Here is a 19,128-nt window from a genome sequence, read left to right as displayed (position 1 = left end):
ATGTGGAATAAAGGAGTTTCATCCCTGGAACAATAATTTCACTGAAATGCTCTGCACAAACATTGACATCAGACTTAAAACAGTAATCCACCCAAGGAAAAGAAGAACAGAAATCTTACAAATCATTCCATTTTGCATTCTTGTAATTCCAAACAACATAAGGTTGAGAATAACCATAAGAGAAAGGCTACATTGGTGGAGAGACCATCAACAAGTTGTCTTGAGGTGCCTGAAGGGCTACTCACCTTGACTGTGTATTTGGAAGGATTGTTTGTGAAAAAAAGATTAGTTGTGTTTGCTGTTTGGTTAGGAGTTTGTTAGGCAAATGAATATTTGGTATGAGTTCATTAGTAATTGCTAATTGCAGCATCTTAACCAGCTGGATTTGTGTGACCAGAAAACTGAAGCAAGCTGGAGTGTGAATATTGAAATTTCAGAGGAAAATTGACTCACTGTTGGAAAGTTGGATTAGAGAAAATCAAGTTTAAAGAAAGGGAAGTCAAAAATGTTCCATGTGATTAGTGGAGTTGGGAGGATGATAGAGGTAATAGATGAATTGACGGAATGGGGATAGAGAGATTTTATACCAGACAAGATTTAAATGAGGAGATTTCAAATTCTGGGACAGGGAATATCATAATGGATGTATGCACAGGTACCGGCTTTGGTACTTGAGATTGGAACTGAGACCACACATATTCGTGAAATGAAAGAGAAAGAATTTGGGAGGTTTAGATCTTTTTCCAAGTTATCTGTGGAACAATTCAAGAGAATGTCACATTTGTTCAAGTCTGGGGTCAGATACTGGAAAAAATGCTTACCTACAGTTGTATGATCAGGATAACTGGTTAACAAAGTGATGGCTAAAATAGTGTGCAGAAAATCCACATGATATGTAGTGATATGCAATATGGCACCATTTTGCAAATATCACAGCTTGCACATGGGTGGCCAGGTTACTGTGAACTGGCAGTGACAAAGCATTCTAATGCATATGTAATACCTTTGGGAGTTAATAGTTCTGTTGAAGAGGGAACCCTCTAAACGGGGCCGGCAAACTACGACCCACGGGCCGGATTTGGCCCGCGGGTTAACATTGTTTTTTTACATGAAAAAAATTAAAAATAAATCAAATTACTGACTCCAATAGCCGATAGTCGATAATGACCGCACGTGGCACTACTGCCGTTGCATATTCGCATTCTGTCGTCTACCAGCATTTCTCTCAGTTTTGCTTTAGCGGTGCACGTGGTATTGCCTGTCACGGCGCTCTGCGATCTTTTTTCCCCCTTTTATTTATTACTCACCATTTCCATGTCATCCTCAAGACCAAATATGAAGAGAAAAGTGGACTTCGAATGTCATGCTTTTAAAGCTGAATGGAGTGTTAATTATTTTGTCATAGAAATAAATGACAAAGTATCATGTTTATTATGTAATGACACAATAGCTTCTAATTGTTGCTGTTTATTCAAGGAGTCAATATTGAGTTTGAGGTTTTTTAAGGCTTGTGAGGAAACTAAATGTTCAAAACCTCTGGTAATTCATTGTATTATTCACCAGCAGGCTCTTTGTGGGAAACACCTCAATCTGTCGTGTTATTGAACCAGTTGTGTCAGCGGTTAACTTTATTCGCTCTCGTGAACTTAACCATCGTCAGTTTCGTGATTTTTTATTAGAGATTGAAGCCGAATATCCTGATTTGCCCTACCATACAGCAGTTCGATGGCTCAACAATGGAAAAGTTTTATTGAGATTTTTTGAACTCAGAGAAGCAATAGAAATTTTTCTAAATGAGAAAAACTGCCCACATTCACTGTTATCTAACAATGAATGGCTATGGAAATTAGCATTTGCTACAGACATCGTGGGATATCTTAACGAATTTAACTTAAAATTACAGGGGAAAACAGTGCTCATATGTGAAACGTATTCTATTCTAAAGTCATATTGTAAAAAATTTGCATTATTTGAAACGCAAATCACATTAACCAAGTTTGATCATTTTCCATGCTATAAAAAAATTTCAGATATTAGCGAAATCCCCATTCTCAAAAAAATTCGCGGCGGATATATTTTCTGAACTTAAACTACAGTTACAACAGCGTTTTTCACATCTTGATGCAAGTGCAAAAGACATTTCCATATTTCAAAATCCATTTGGCTGTACAATTGAGGAGCAATTGTACAGCCAAAATTGTACAGACTGTACAATCAGAACTTCTATTGGAAGTGATTGATATGCTAAAGGTTAGGTTTAAAGAAATGGATCTAACCCAATTCTATAAATAGCTTTTGGAAGATAAATACGGTCAATTAAAATCATATGCACTGGGATTTATATCTGTATTTGGGAGTACTTACCAATGTGAAAAGACATTTTCGAAAATGAAATATGTAAAATCACAATACAGATCATTATTAACGGATGACCATTTGCAAACAACTTTAATGATAGGAAGTACTAACTTCGAACTCCAGTATGATGAAATATTATCTCAGAAAAAACAATTACATTCATCGCATTAGTACAAAAATTTAAGTTCTATAATATGTTTATTAATAAATAGAAATATTTTATTCATTTTTTTTGTAAGTGTTAGCATGTGTATAAATATTATGTAAAATATCACATCCTAATAAAAAGATTTTGAACCTGTTCGAACCTGTTCTATTGTCAGGGAAACGGGGAACATGCTTTGTAAAAAAGATAGGTGGAACAGGACCAGGGTGTCTGCCAGGGGCAAAGGTTGATGACATTGAAGAGCGAATATCATCTTTTAAGGGCACAAAAGGTGATATAGCTGTACACGTTGGCACTAATAATATTAAGAGTAGGAGACTGGCAGAATTACTTAACAAGTACAGGTCACTGTTGAACAAAAGCCGAGAATTAGGGTTGAATTTGAAAGTGTCTGCAATTCTGCCCAGACACGATAGGAGGGAGTATATGATGAGAGCCTTGTCGATCAATTCGGCCCTGGAAAGATTGTGCAAGGCTCAAGGGGTAGAATTTTTTTCAGCCTGGACTGTACTTGTTAACAGGAGAGATTGCTTCTACAAGGATGGGATACACTTAAATAGAAAGGGTGGAAGAATATTTGCTGATGCTATCGAGGCAGTGTTAGGTGGGTCAGAAAACTGCTAGCTTGGGGGAGACAAAGACCAATAAATTGACAGTAGCCACTGGCAGAGGTGAAAGGAATTCTTGCACTGCTTCTATTAGAATGAGCAGAAGCCTGAAAAACAAGATGTAGGGTATTTCAGAGACTGCTGGGAGCCATTGCGGTACAAGAAAACACATGGGTTGTGTTAGGGTAGCTAAGAATAGAAACAGGTGCAGGTATACTTGCGTGTACACCAATGCTAGGAGTTTAGTAAATAAATTTGATGAATTTGAGGTATTGCTCAAAACATCAAAGGCAGATATTGTTGGGATATCAGAGACGTGGTGTCACACAGATATAAGGGAGGCAGAACTGCAATTTGGGGAGTACAACGTCTACGGAAAGGATAGACAGGATAGGAAGGGGGGAGGGGTTATGCTATTAGTTAAGAAACACATAAAAACCAAGGAAGTGAAGCCAGTCGACATCGCTGGACAGTGCAGTGTTGAGTCAGTTTGGTGTGACATGAGCATTGGGAGATCAAAATTGAGAGTAGGAGTGTGCTAGAGGCCTAATGACTCTGATGAGTATAATAAGGAACTGTACAGGGAAATAGAGTGGGCCAGTAAATCAGAGAGTCTTATAATGGGAGATTTTAATTTCCCAGATATTGACTGGAATTTGGGGGCTGGTTACTCACACACTAGCAGGGCTTTTGTGGATTTATTGGATGATTGTTTTCTACATCAGCATGTTCGGGAGGCAACTAGAGGGAGTAATACTCTTGATTTGATTAACAGCAGTGATTCTTCATGCATTAAGAATCTGCAGATAAATGAACCACTAGGTGGCAGTGATCACAGTGTGCTGAAGTGGGATTTACTCAAAGAGGTAACTACCATTAGGAGTAAAGGGAAGGGTTATTGCTTCCGTAAAGGCGACTACGACGGACTGAGATAGTATTGAAATGCTATACAGTGGGACCAACTGAAGATGTTACCAACAGCAAATTCAAAATGGGAAGCATTCAAAGAACTTATCTTGGAAGCTACTAGGCTTTACATACCAACTAAGAAATATTGTTCAAGGTTTAGGCCAAAATGGATGTCAGATGAACTAATGAGGCATATGGCAGAGAAGAAAAATGCATGGGATACTTACAAATTAACACATGACACAGAAGCCTATGATAGATACAAGTTGATATGCAACCAAGTTACAAAGGAGGTTAGGCAGGCGAAGGCAGATTACGAGAAATCCTTGGCAAGGGATGCAAAGAAAAACAGCAAAGAGTTCTTTACTTATGTAAACTCTAGAAGGAAGGGGATGAATCAGATTGGTCCACTTGATATTGATGGGTCAACTGTTGATGATCCTGCTCAGGTAGCTAACAAACTAAATGAATATTTTGCATCGACATTCACACATGAGGAGTTATTCAGCAAGGGGAATGCCAGAGGTGTATTCAACTCTAGCAGTAAGCTACAGAATCTTGAAATAACTGGGAGTAAAGTGGAGGAGAAACTGTTGAAGATAAACACAAGAAAGGCACCTGGGGTAGATGGGATCTATCCAGTTATATTAAAGGAGGCAGCAAAGGAAGTAAGCAAACCCGTAGCCATAATTATGAGAGCTTCCTTGGACTCAGGGGAGGTACCCATAGACTGGAAATGTGCAAATGTGACCCCAATTCACAAAGGAGGATCAAAGGCTGACACAAGTAATTATAGACCTGTGAGCTTAACTTCTGTTCGAGGAAAATTAATGGAGGCACTGGTTAAAGAAGCACTGCAGGATCATTTAGACAAGACTTCAGTTATAGCTCAGACACAGCATGGTTTTGTTAAGGGGATGTCTTGCCTGACCAACTTGATTGGATACTATGATGCAGTCACAAAAGAACTGGATGCAGGGAATAACTTTGATATTATATACTTGGATCTTAGAAAGGCTTTTGATACTGTTGCACATGGAAGACTGCTACACAAATTGGAGCAGTGTGACATTGGAGGCAAATTGCTGCTATGGATAAAGGGGTGGTTGAGGGGGAGAAGACAGAGAGTGGTAATCAATGGACACTGCTCATCGTGGACTAATGTTATTAGTGGAGTCCCTCAGGGCTCAGTGTTGGGTCCATTATTGTTTTCTGTATTTATAAATGATATTGATGATGGTATATCAAGCTTAATGTCCAAGTTTGCAGACGATACAAAGGTTGGCAGGGTTGTCAAGGACACTACTGACACTATGCTACTGCAACAGGATCTGGAAAGGTTGAGCAGATGGGCTGAGAGGTGGCAAATGAAGTTTAACATTGACAAATGTAAAGTACTACACATGGGAAACAGCAACCCCAGAGCAACATATCAACTCTGTGGTACTACACTGACAGTGGTTGAGAATGAAAGGGACTTGGGGGTGGTTGTGCAGGCAGATATGAAGTTCTCTGAGCAGTGCAGATGGGCTGCAAGAGTAGCTCATGGAGTATTGTCAATGATATACAGGAATTTTTCCAGCAGGGATAAGGAGGTGATTATTCTATTGTATAAGGCAATGGTGAGGCCACACCTAGAGTACTGTATACAGGTCTGGAGGCCTCATTTCAAGAAGGATGTAGAGCTGCTGGAACGAGTACAGAGAAGGGCAACAAGATTAGTGAATGGAACAAAGCGGTGCTCTTACGAAGAAAGGCTTAAGTTTTGCAAATTACAGTGTCTGGAGACTAGGCACCAGCGAGGTGATCTGATAGAGGTGTATAAAGCCTTGAATGGTTTAAGCATGCTCAATGCTGATGGGATTCTTCCTCTAGCTCAGAAAAATCACCTGAGAGGGCATAAATTCAAATTGAGGAAAGACAGATGTAGGATAGACGTGCGGAAATTTGCCTTTAGCCAGTGGGTGGTTGGTTGGTGGAACAGACTTCCATCCCTTGTGGTGGAGGTTGATAGCCTAAATAAGTTTAAGGCTCCGCTGGATAGGTATTTTGAACGAACAGAGGGGTGAAGTGGGGTTTTTTTTTTTTTTTTGGCTGATGCTGCATAAGCTTGCTTTCTTTCATCAAATGCCTCTGCTAATGCTAATGCTGTTTTTTTTTTTTTTTTTGTTGTTGCTGTATAAGAAGAATTACCCATGTAAATATCTTCGAGCTTGCTACCTGGCCCGCCGAGCCTAAAGATTTTACGATCTGGCCCTTTCCAAAAAAAGTTTGCCGTCCCCTGCTCTAAACCATAATTTGATAGGTTTACCCCGGCAGTCATGTTCTCTTCATGACTACTCCCCTCATTGAGCTGGTTCAGTGATTCTGTTGCTGAAACAGAAAATCACAGTCTTGTTTGTCGCACCCTTTCAAATTAAAATAAGTTTTACCTTTAAACCTAATGTTGTCGGATGCTGCATTTTTTCAATTTGTCTGTACTTCATATTGGAGCTTACTCTGCATATCATTTTTTTTTAAGTTTTATATAGCACTGTAATCCTGTATTAGTGTTTTCCAATCCAGCTGAAGGATTTTCAGAACGAAACAGAGAGATATTCTGTAGTTCGTGAGCTGCTTATCTTGTCGTTCTTGGAGTACATTGCATTTCTTCTTGAAGTGTTTCAATATTTTCAGAATGACCTCTGGGTGAGTGCAATATCCATTTTGTTCCTTTACTCTGCCTTGCTCTTCAAATTGCTGGGATAAATTGCACATTGTTTCTTGCAGGCGTCCAGTGAGTTTCAAGAAACATTTTGTGGAGTATTCACACTTTGAGCAAAAAATAAATTTTCAATAATAATTTTAGCTTTTTTGCTTGATTTTGAGGTGCATCTTCTTCCATTTTCCTTACTTAACATGTGGATTCCTGATCATGATACAAATATGTCAGCACTTTGTATATTTTATGTATAAAAATATACAATAAATTGTATATTTATTGCAGGAAAAAATTGTCTTATTGAATACTATTGTTTGAAAATAATTATGTCTGCAACCCTAGGGCAGTAGTTTTGTGAAACCCTCATTAATTTGAATTTTATAGAAGATTATTTGAAGGATCAATTAATGTGCATGTTTGTGTTAAATATCTTGCTGGAAATTAGTTATTCAAATTATTTTATTAATAATTCTCTAATGTTGCTTTATAGGACCAACAACCCAACTTGCTGGAACACCCCAGATGGCCATCGCTCAGCAGGCCTCAACTGCACATTGCGTGGATCCATGTCTTGGTGTTGCAACATCTGGTGTTGGTGTAGGGATGGGAGTTGGAGTGGGGTTAACAATGACATCTCTTCCAACGGGCACTAGTCCTTCAACAACATTACCCTTGACCTTCCATTCTCTAACTCCTGCAGTAACTTCTTGTGTGCCCACAGCTGTTACACCTACCACAGCAAGAATGCTGACTCCGAGGTACCCATTAACTCATGCCACAGCAAGTCAAGCTTCCCCAGCTCCACCACCACTCTATCCACCTATTGATCTGAATTCTCAGACAGATAGTAATCATGATACTGCCTTGACATTAGCTTGTGCAGGTGGACATGAAGAATTAGTAAGTTTGCTTTTATCCCGTGGCGCCGATATTGAACACAGAGACAAAAAGGGTTTTACTCCTCTCATGCTTGCTGCAACTGCAGGGCATGCTGGAGTTGTGGAAATCCTGCTTAATCATGGTGCAGATATTGAAGCTCAATCTGAACGTACCAAAGACACTGCACTTTCTCTGGCTTGTTCAGGTGGTCGATATGAGGTTTGTTAATCTTTATTTATTTATTTTATTTTATTTTTTTGTACAAAATTCTTTTAAAAATCAGTATATGTATTCCATAACTGTGGTTCCCATTTGGGGTCCACAGATATACCCTCTATGGGATATGTCAAAAATTATAATAATAAGAATTACATCTAACAGTTGTATAGCAAAATTATATATAAGCAACTTAAAGAATATTTGCACTATAAAGTAAATTTCCTTATGTGCTACAAAATAGTAGATGCATTGGCCCTTGCAATTTTTTCTAGCATGCATACAGGTGCTTAGTGCTCTGACTTGCTGACATAACTGGTAGAAGGTGGCTAGCAGTCTGTACACTTCTGTTTCATTTGTTACCACATATGTAAGCTATAGCAGTTGTTTATTCACATAAGCTACTGCCATAGCTTATGAGAATTTACCAATACCATTTTTCAGTTTTATATGCCTAAAAATTAAGGTGGTGGTGGGTATACAGAACTGAAAGATTCTGTTGATGAGAGAGAGAGGAGAATATTTTTATTTCCAACTGTTCACATGGAATGGTGATGCAAAGTTCTTCACTGCTGTTTGGCCAGAGGTTTACAAACAGGGATATTACAGGGATTTTCTGAATTAACAAAGATGCTATAGACTAGACAGGACATGTTAAAAAGCATAGACAGAATGTCTAAATTCAGAAATGGTGGGAATAACAAATTTAAATTCAGAAATTGGTTGGATTAGCCCAATATTGAGATTCACAGCTCTCTGAGGTTGAGTGGAGTGTGTCGCCCCATTTGATAGTTCATGGTGTGCATGAGCCTTTATAAACAGTTTCCATAGTAGTAAGTTTTTTTTTTTTTTTTTTTTTATGAAAACCCCAAACATGAAAGGTATCAAAACCTATAGTACTTAGTACCATGCATGGGTTGAAGGAGAAGTATGGGGGGGAGGGGGTGCCGGAAACTTTGCTCTAGAGACTAAACATGGGTTTCACCACTGCAAGCCTCCAATAAGCAAAGTGGTGGTATTTCACCGGTTGATGAAAGTCATCTACCACTTAGGTTTGTAATGTCAGTAATGCCTGACCAAACAGTATGAGGCTTGAACAGTAGCAGAGATTTTGATGAATCCACATTGTGAGAAATCCACAGCCTGGACTGATATCAAGATGACTGAGGATGGACAAGGCAAGGCAAGTTGGGATGTTGCCATCAAAAGAAAAGAGTATCACGTTGGCAGTAACTGGGTCCTGATTAGAAATGGCCATCATAATATCGTGGTGGTTGCAGCTGTGTGGAGCCATTTTTGATGCATGATTGCTAAAACAGTGTGAGGTCTGAACAGTGGTGGAGATCAAATTTGGTGAATTCTCTTTGTGAGAAATCCACAGCTGGGATTGGTATCAGATTGACTAAGAGTGGATAGGGCAAGTTGAGATGTTGTCATCAAACAAAGGGTCACATTGGGAGTGACATAGTCCTCATTATAAATGACCAACATAATGTGGTGGTGGATGCAGCTGTGTGAAGCTGTTTTCACTGTGAAAGATGATCACATGTAGTGATCAGCCTTACTGTAATAAGTCTCCTTTCACCTAAAAGGAGGATTACCTAGGGCCAGGGCATTGTTGGAGCTCAACAATGGCGGGATACTATGTTTGTAGATTGCCCTTGAGGAGCCAGAATTCTGCAAAAATCTGTTTTATAATGATTAATGCGGCCAAAGCCAAGATCTCTGCAGCATAAAGTACTAGAGGATATAAACAGACTACATATTTAGCTGTTATTATGGCCTTATCTGAGATGTAATGCAATTTTTTAATGTTTTGTTTTTCACTTGAGGTATGCATTACAGTTGAGGAATTTGTCAGTGTAATGGTTGAGTCTTAGTTTGGTATCAAATACATACCTTAAATCACAGTGGGTAAATATGGCTGAAACTGAAGCTTTTCTAAGCACTGCTGAGATTGTAGCTGGGTTGTTCATCAAGGATTAGAGCATGCATTCTGACTTTGCTAGTTGATGTCAAGGCCAAACTATTTGAAGTAAGTCGCAAGTGATTAAAAGTACACAGTTGATATCATCTGTGTTCTCAACAAGATCAGCGTTGGTTTTGATGGGGGGTAATAGTTTTGTTATCATCAACAATAGCATATCTGATCTTTGAAGAAATTAGGAGTAAAGAGGAGAGTCCAGGTAGGATGCCTCTTTGTGCAATGCTTGTAGATATCCATATGACAAAAATTTATCATGAGCATAAAGTGCTATTGAATGCTCAAGAAAAAGTGATGAAAGGAAGTATAGTGTGTCTCTGCCTGTGGTGAAGTGGTCCTCAAACAGTCAAAGGATTGAAGGTCCTCAAATGCCACCAGAAACAATGCAGTGGTGTCAATATAAGTGATGGTGAACTCTTGTCTCCCCATATGTGAAGCATGCTATGGGTGGTACTAAGGAGATTGGTAACTGTTGATCTATTTGGCAATGAATTTTGGGTGGAGCATCTGGAAGAATCTGCTTGAGGAAAACAGGCAGAAGAATTCTCCTAGTAATTTCTGAAGATATAATTGAAATAGGTATAAAATGCTTTTCCAGCATTGGTGTTTGAACTTCAGGAATTGGCCTCACCAGATAATATTCCATTCAAGAGGAAAAGTACATTTTGAGAGTCCAGAATTGAAGATGCTTGGCAGTGGCTGAATGATGTATGGACCAGTGCTGATGTTTCCAGATTGTTTTCAGTTCTTATAGAGGCACTGCTTTAGCTTAAAGTGCTTGTTAGAATTTAGGAGAGTCGCAATCACTACCCACTCCAGAGTCTGGTGGACAGACTCTGGAGTAGGTAGTGATTGTGACAGCTTTTGAAGCTGCATATTGCTTTACTGTGTTGATTCATTTTGTTAAGAGTGTAATCACTATTTGAACTTCACAAGATTTGAGGACAGGCCATATTAGCCAGCAGTGGTGCCGTATTACATTTGGACTTGATTTGGGATAATTGTGGGCTGATTGAAATTGGGAAAATCTAAGATCATAAGCAAGTTCTGTTTATGAAGGATTTATTTAGTTTATACCTATTACATTTTATCTAAAAGAAAAGTAATTTAATCAAGCACATATCTGCCTCTCTTCAAAAAGTCAAAATAATAAAGGTTATCCTGATGCTACTTACAATCTTTCTTCCTTATCTGCAAAGTTTGCCTCCATCTTTTTTCTCATTAGAAGTAGCACTGAATACTACTTACTCTTTCATCCATATCTGTAAAATTTGCCTCCATCTCTGTTCTCTCTAGAGTTAGCACTGAATGAAGTGACAACTTTCAAAGAAGAAGAAGCTGTTGTTCAATGCATCAGTTGTCTTTATGACAACTAAATTTGTCAGCTGAAATCAATGCAGCTGCATCCCCTCATTTGTGTTTTTACATAACTTAAAGTCAAGGTGACCATTCAGAATGGATTCTTTACTTGTCGTTCATTTGTTCTCATGCTCTTCATCTCATGATATAAATTCCCAATCACATGCATAAAACTTCAATACATAATTGATGCAAGGATATGAATAATGTACTTTTCACTTTAGATATTCACGTTTTCTGCAATATCTGCTATGGGATAATTCTAGTTTTTGTCTAGTTTCTTATCATTCTCTTCCCACCACCACCAAGAAGAAATTGCAGTTTCTGTGAACAGCGGGAAGACAACTGACAAATGGAAGGCCAAGGACATAGGGAGTGATATCAGAAGATAATGTGGCTGATTCGTGCAAGGAAAAAAAAGCACCAGAAATTGACAAAGTGCTTGAAAACATTAATGAAGTGATGGTATGGCTAGAATGACAGAGTGACAGTGAGCACCTTCAGTTATTACATCTAATCACTATTAAGAATTATGCTGTTATCAAACTAAATAATGTGACAATTTCAGAATCGATCTTAAAATTTAAGTCCAAACAACATTGTGTATTAGTGGAATGTAAAGGGAATAATATAGACTTTAATGCTTTGTTGTTTATTCTGTATACTCATAAAGCATTAGTAAATAAAGTATTTATTTATTAAGTAAAGTATATTTATGTTAAAAAAAACTGGGAAAAAATTATAAAATTTTATGACTAATGTGCTTCACTTATGATTTGGATATTAAAGCTATCACTGACACCCACATTATATCAAGATTGCATGGTATTTAAACCAAAAAATACATATTTAAAATTATATGTTCTTATATTAGATACTCTTAGTCAATTCCACATTTTAAAGTTTATAGAAAAAAGTGGTGCAAAATTTGACAATTCATATATTTGTGTAGGAATTGTAACTAAAACAATTATGCAACACTAGACAGGCCCTTTATACATATAATCCTGAGTGAAGTAACTATTCAGTTCCAAAATTGCTCAAGTGAAAACTGTGTTTATATTTATAGAAAGGTATTAAAGGTTTTAATCAGTAACCTTGAATCAACAGTAATGCACAATCAATATTTTTGAAGCTCCCCCCCCCTATCTCTTCCAGGATGTGGTGGTAGTGTTGATTTGAATCATGAAGTTGGCAGGACACGCTGTTATGTAGGTTTGGTTGTAGTTTGGTGACTAATTCCTCAAAGGGAATGAGTCCTGTATGGAATCAAGATCAGGGAGGAGTTTTGAATTTTTCCAATTCCTACATAGTAATCATACCAAAATATTAACCTGCAAGTTGGATGAAAATAAAGCTCTCATTTCCTTTGATAATCTGGATAGATACATCAGTTTATACGCCAACTATCATCCCAACTCCAAAGTGGTTATAAAGAAGATCTGACACTGAGATCTTCAAAAAAAAAAAAAAAAAGAGTACTGCAAAACTGCACCCCCAGTAATTAAGCTTCAAACTCAAGTAGCCAGAAGTTCATTCAGAATTACTGAGTATAAGGTTTCTAAATTGCATTATTAACATCACCAGAACACAGTCCCTGTTTTTACCACCCCTGGATGACCCTAGAAAACTTCAAGCTCGCCTTTCCATTCATAATCCCATGTTTCACAGTTAAATGCCACAATATGCATGCCCATTTAGTTACAAATTGGGAAACTAAAGCAGATTCAGTAAGTCATTTTGTATATTTCACACTTGCTCAATCAGCTTCAACTTCTTGAATATCCACTACCAATTCTTTAAATGCCGATCTCCAGGTAATTCTCCAGTGGGACAAAGACAACTTAATTGATTTCAATCCTTCTAAAACTCAGTCTTGGCTTATAACTCGCAAAAAGGATTCTTCTGCTCCTATGCTTATCTTTGGTGACACTCCAATTCAATTTATAGGCAAAATGATATATCTCTTTTGGGGATTACCTTGACTTCTAATCTCTCTTGGCACAAGGCCATTACAAATATTGTTTCCTCTGCATGTAAAAAACTTGGTTTTTCTCTTTCGCTCTCGGCGTTATTTTTCTTCCAAACAGCTCTTTACAAATCGCAAAAAATGCCCTACCATGGAATATTGTTCCCACATCTGGGGCAGTGCCCCTAAAACTCTCTCAGGCTTCTAGATTCCATTCAGAAGAGGGCAGTTAGGTTAATTAATGACTCATCTCTGACAGAGTCTCTCCACTCGCTGTCTCATAGATGTACTGTTTCTGCTGCATGCCTTTTCTTCAGATACTTCCATGGGCACTGTTCTTCTGAATTGTCTTCTATAATTCCCGCTCTCTCTTTCAAAACAGTCCGAACACGTGCTGCCACCAGCCAACATCCATTTACTGTCCAACTTCAATCTCACAGAACCAACTTTTCACCTTCCTTGTTTATTCATTCAACTGCTGTTTTATGGAACAACATTCCTTCATATATATTCCTGAAAATTACAGTCTATAGAAGTTCAAGTCTAATGTCAACAAATATATTCTTTCATCTTTTCAACCTCCAACCCAAGCACGGTACTAAGTACTATAGGTTCTAATACCTCTCGTGTTTGGGGTTTTCGTTAAAAAAAAAAAAAAAAAAAAAAAAAAAAAGTTGGGATCCAATAAATTCTCCTCTTAATTTTCAATGTCAAATACTCCGAATTGATTTTGTTTTACTCAGTCCCTCACTTTAGTCGTCCAATTTTTACTGATCGGGAAATGCAAAGCGTTACTTGAATAAGTTTCTGAGTGTGATCCCACCTATCCTGTTCATCTCATGATCCAATTCTGAGGTATCTTCTCTGTGAAGCGAAATGGATAAAATGTTAGATCCTTCTGAAGCAAACTGAGGACCATACTTATTCATAATAACTGCAATGAAACAAATGATAAAAGCGACCATAGCTTTTAAAGGTGACCACCTCCTTTATCAACAGTAAAACTTAACTGTCACTGCACACACGTAAATAACATCAGTAAGATCATGCCTTGCAGCACCTCACTGTAGGAACATGAGCACCTTCATGGAGACCAGAAATGGCTTGGGATTGTGCCTGACGGAACTGCTCATAACCTCCAAGAATTGCAGTGTCAAAGAGAGGATGAATATGGCCTTCCCTATTTCTATTGATGTTATTATGTTCGGAAGAAGAAATCTGCAAGCTCTTGAGCCATTTGCAGTTCCAATACCTATGTGAAAGATCAACGATGATGGCATCACCTGGAGAAATTTGGTGGTTCTCTTCTCAGAAGTGTTTAGCCACAGTAGGTTTCCTCTAGTCTGCAGTCTTTATTGCATTAATATCTTCCCCCATATGATCTTTGAACCTGCGTTTTGTCTTTCCAACCTAGTATTCTCCACAGTCTGGCTATTTGATCTTATATATGACCCCACTTGTACCCTCAATAGGTACTTTACCTATGACACGACTGTGCAGTCTTCACCCTATCAGCTGCACACAGTGTGTCTGACAAGTGCGTAATATTCTAGAGATCTCTCTTAAACTCAGAATATATGCAGTGGCAATGGATGAGAACACCTCTTTTCACCCATTTTCCGCTTCTGATATATGTTTGTCCAAGGTCTTCTTGGGGTACCCGCATTCTCAGAGATCCGCTGTGACATGTTTAATCTCTTCCCTTATATCATCACAGGAGCAGATACAGTGGGACACAGCCCTATCAAACAGGGCTCTAATTACACAGTTCTTATGATTGTTGACCTGTGCCATGTTATAATAAGCCATGTTGTGTGTTGTCCCCGGCACATAGGTTTCCTATACAGTCTCGTTTTTACTCTGAGGCTATCCCTACAAACCAACACATCCAGGAAAGACAGAGTACTGCCCTTTTTCCCATCTGAGGTGAACTGAATGAAAGGAGAGAAGCCATGAAGGAAGCTGAGAACCTCGTCCTCTCCTCCCCTGTGTGTATGTATTGTCAACATAATGTTTCCATCCACCCATGGGGGGAGGCAGAGCAGACCCATCAAAAATTCTGGATTCCAGCTCGTCCATGACTAAGCTTGCAACAGCAGCACTAATTGGAGAGCCCATAGCTGTGCTGTGAACCAGCTTATACATATTATCTTGAAATAACATGGTAGTACTAGAAAAACATAATTCTTCACCGCTACAAATATCTTCTGTACTCAATAAAGCCCCTCTTCAATGCCATGCGTACACACTTATCACCATGCTTAGTGGGGATGCATATGAATAAAGACACCACATCAAATGACAACATAGCCTCGCAGTCTTCAATTACCTGAGTATGTATAAATCACACAAAATCTCTGCTGTCTTTGATGGTAAAGTTTGAACATCCTACAATAGGAGATATCAGTTTAGTTAAAAATCTAAGACTGCATGCATAGGGCTGCCCACAAATGATACAATTGACCTAAGCAGAATCCCTGCCTTATTAATTTTTGGTAGGCCATAAAATGTAGTCAACTGGCATCCTGTGGCATGAAGTGTCCAATAGGTATCCTTGGAGATCTTCCCGACATTCAGCGAACCTTGCAGAATTTTGTTGATATCCTACCAAGGGATTCCTACGAATCATCTTATAAGTTGTCGTATCATTGAATAGTTCCCAGGCTTTGTTATAGTAATATACTTTGTTGAAGATCACAATTGACCCCCCCCCTTTGTCTGCGAGTAAAACTATTATGCTGTCATCCTATCTTAACTCCTTAAGAGCCTTCCTGTGGATTGTGGTGAGATTAGAAGGAGATGCACGAGCCTGGCTCAAAAATCACTGGGATTCTAGTGTGAATTTCATTAACTACAGCGGCTGGTAACTTGCTCACCTCTTTTTCAACACCTATAGTTATTTCTGCTATCGGAGGTTTTCGAGCTACCAATGTAAACTTTACCCTTAAATTTAATAAATCCTGTTGTTCCTTAGTTAGCCATTTATTTTTCAGATTGCATATGAAATATGCACTCCGAGCAATAAACAATGTGTCGTATACCTTCAGTGGAATTGTAGAGGATATTACACTTGTCTTTGTGACAATTGGAATCTCCTTGTCCAGTATAATCCAGTTATAATATCCATGAACATTAGTAGTGTTCATGAATATACATTACTAATGAATATTACTAATTTAAATCAGCTCCCACATTCATTCCTTCAACACCTATAGTCCTGCCAACAAATCTCAACCAAATTTGAAAATCTAGTTTCTTGGTATCTAGTACCTTTTCCCTTATTAAGGGAAGGAGATAATGCATATTATCTCCTTAATCAGACACTGGACAGACAGAAATAACTTTTGGAAAAAATTGACAAGTAAAATTTGACACATCTAAATAGTGGATTACATACATACTTCCACTTGCCCAATGCAATTGACCTCGCTCTCTATTCTCCTGCTCTTATTTATTTTGTCAGTCCACAATGATCTTAGGCAATGGTCATTATCTAGTTTGCGATGCTGATGCAAATCAACAATATATTGATTTCTGGCGTTAGTTTCATATTAGGTTGTTTCTTTTTTTCTACAGTAGTCCTGGAATCAACTCTAAATGTGTATCTTTATATTAAAGAAATTTACTCTTTTTTTCGTATATTTTATCGACATAATTATTGTTTTTCTCTACTGCCTATTTTCAGTAGAACCTTAGTCTCTAACTGCAGTTTGCCAAACATAATGTGTTTCAGCAACATATTCTCTGCAGTTGGCGAGGGATGTCTATATGTAAATTAGACAGAAAAAAAGACACTGACAGTCTGTAAGGGGACGTCTCTTCTGTGAAATATCAGTGCTGTAGATGCCATACCCTCCATAACACTCTAAATTCAATGTGCATGAAATTGATGAATAACCAAGAGATTGTTGACATTTCATGATCAACTGCTAATTCGCTAAGATCTGCACCTTGCACTGCCATTCAAAATGGCAATCCAAGGTGCAGAGGATTCCTGAGAAGAGATAAATAATGATACTTCAAAGAACAGGCAGAAGAACTCTCCAGTTCAGAGCCTTATGGTGATAAATTGTTGTGCAGTCTCAGTTTGCACTGGACGATGATAAAGCCAATTTCATTTCTGTGGTGTAAGCCGATATTTCAAATTGGCCAAGTTGAGCAGCCTGAACTCTGCAGCAAGGAGGAGATTAATTATATAGAAGACTGCAGACATCCATAAAAACAGCAATTGTGTCAATTATAGTTCTGATATATCTTTCTAACTCTTATGTGGTCTTTGCTGTATAGGAGGCACTTTTTGCCATCCAAGACTTTGCTGCACATGATGTGACGTTTTCAAGATGTTGATAAAACTGAAGCTTTGGATCAAATGTTACTCAGTGGTCTCTATGGATTCAAATAGTTCTGATCAAGATGTCTGTGTAAGCAACAACCATTGATAGGGATAATCTGATAACATATTAAACCTGTGAAATGAAACAGAATGCTAGATATACTTTAACATAAAACCATATTTCCTTCATATGTTTGATGTAAAGCTAAATTTTTTTTATCAATATTGTTCAGTAATATCCCAAAGAAATATTGTGTATTTAGCATTATCATTAGCAGAGGCATACAATGCAAGCTTATGCAGCATCACCAAAAAAAAAACAAAAAAAAAAACACCAACCACTCCTAATTCACCCCTCTGTTCGTTCCAAATACCTGTCCAGCCCAGCCCCAACCTTAAGTTTATTTAGGCTAACAACTTCCACAAGTCTGTTCCACCAATCAACTACCCGCTGGCTAAAGGCAAACTTCCGCACATCTATCCTACAACTGTCTTTCTTCAGTTTGAATTTATGCCCTCTTGGGTGATTATTCTGAGCAGGAGGAAGAATCCCATCAGCACTGAGCATGCCCACACCATTCAAGGCTTTATAAGAGCAACCCTTCGTTCCATTTCACAAATCTTGTTGCCCTTCTCTGTACTCCTTCCAACAGCTCTACATTCTTTCCGTTCGTTCGTTCCTTAATACCTGTCCAGCTCAGCCTTAAATTTATTTAGATTATCAACTTCCACAACAAAGGACGGAAGTCTGTTTCACTACCTGCTGGCTAAAAGCAAACTTCTGCACATATAACCTACATCCGTCTTTCCTCAATTTGTATTTATGTCCTCTCAGGTGATTACTCTGAACAAGAGGACGAATCCCATCACATTGAGCATGCTCAAACCATTCAAGGCTTTATACACCTGAATCAGATCACCATGCACGTGCCTAGTCTCCAGACACTGTAATTTGCAAAACTTAAACCTTTCTTCTAAGGGAATAATCACCTCCTTACCCCTGCTAGAAAAATTCCTCTATATCATTGAAAAGACACTATGAGCTACTCTTGCAGACCATCTGCACTGCTCAGAAAACGTCATATCTGCCTGCACAATTAACCCCATGTCCTTTTCGTTCTCTACCACTGTCAATGTAGTACCACAGAGTTGATACGTCAGTCTGGGGATGTAGTACTTTACATTTGTCAATGTTAAACTTCATTTGCCACCTCTCAGCCCATCTGCTCAACTTTTCTAGATCTGTTGCAGCAGCAGCAGCAGCGTACTGTCATTATTGTCCTTAACAACTCTGTTAACCTTCGTATCGTCTGCAAACCTGGGCATTAAGCTTGATATACCATCATCAATACCATTTATAAATACAGAAAACAATGATGGACCCAATACCGAACCTTAAGGGACTCCACTAATAACATTATTCCACGATGAGCAGTGTCCAATGATTACCACCCTCTGTCTTCTCACACTCAACCATCCCTTTATCCATAGCAGTTTGCCTCCAATGCCACACTGCTCCAATTTGTGCAGCAGTCTTCCATGTGAAACAGTATCAGAATCCTTTCTAAGATCCAAATATATGATATCAAAGTTATTCCCTGCATCCAGTTCCTGTGTGTGTGTGTGTGTGTGTGTGTGTGTGTGTG

At 38.3% G+C, this 19,128-nt stretch overlaps 1 protein-coding gene across 3 annotated transcripts in view; it reads left to right on the top strand.

Moving 5' to 3' along the window:
- Window positions 1-19,128, top strand: part of LOC150088195 (ankyrin repeat domain-containing protein 17-like) — a 1,023,061-nt gene that overhangs the window by 382,451 nt on the left and 621,482 nt on the right. For all 3 annotated transcript variants that reach the window (XM_090369376.1, XM_090369375.1, XM_090369377.1), the window contains exon 16: window positions 7,233-7,840. In XM_090369376.1, the coding sequence (XP_090225502.1) occupies window positions 7,233-7,840 (608 nt within the window). The remainder of the gene's footprint in view (window positions 1-7,232; window positions 7,841-19,128) is intronic.

This window comes from Mastigoproctus giganteus, chromosome 3 (assembly GCF_048544385.1).
Source record: "Mastigoproctus giganteus isolate SK-2022 chromosome 3, ASM4854438v1, whole genome shotgun sequence".
Classification (NCBI taxonomy): Eukaryota; Metazoa; Arthropoda; class Arachnida; order Uropygi; family Thelyphonidae; genus Mastigoproctus; species Mastigoproctus giganteus.
This window is presented reverse-complemented; position numbering and strand designations above follow the sequence as displayed.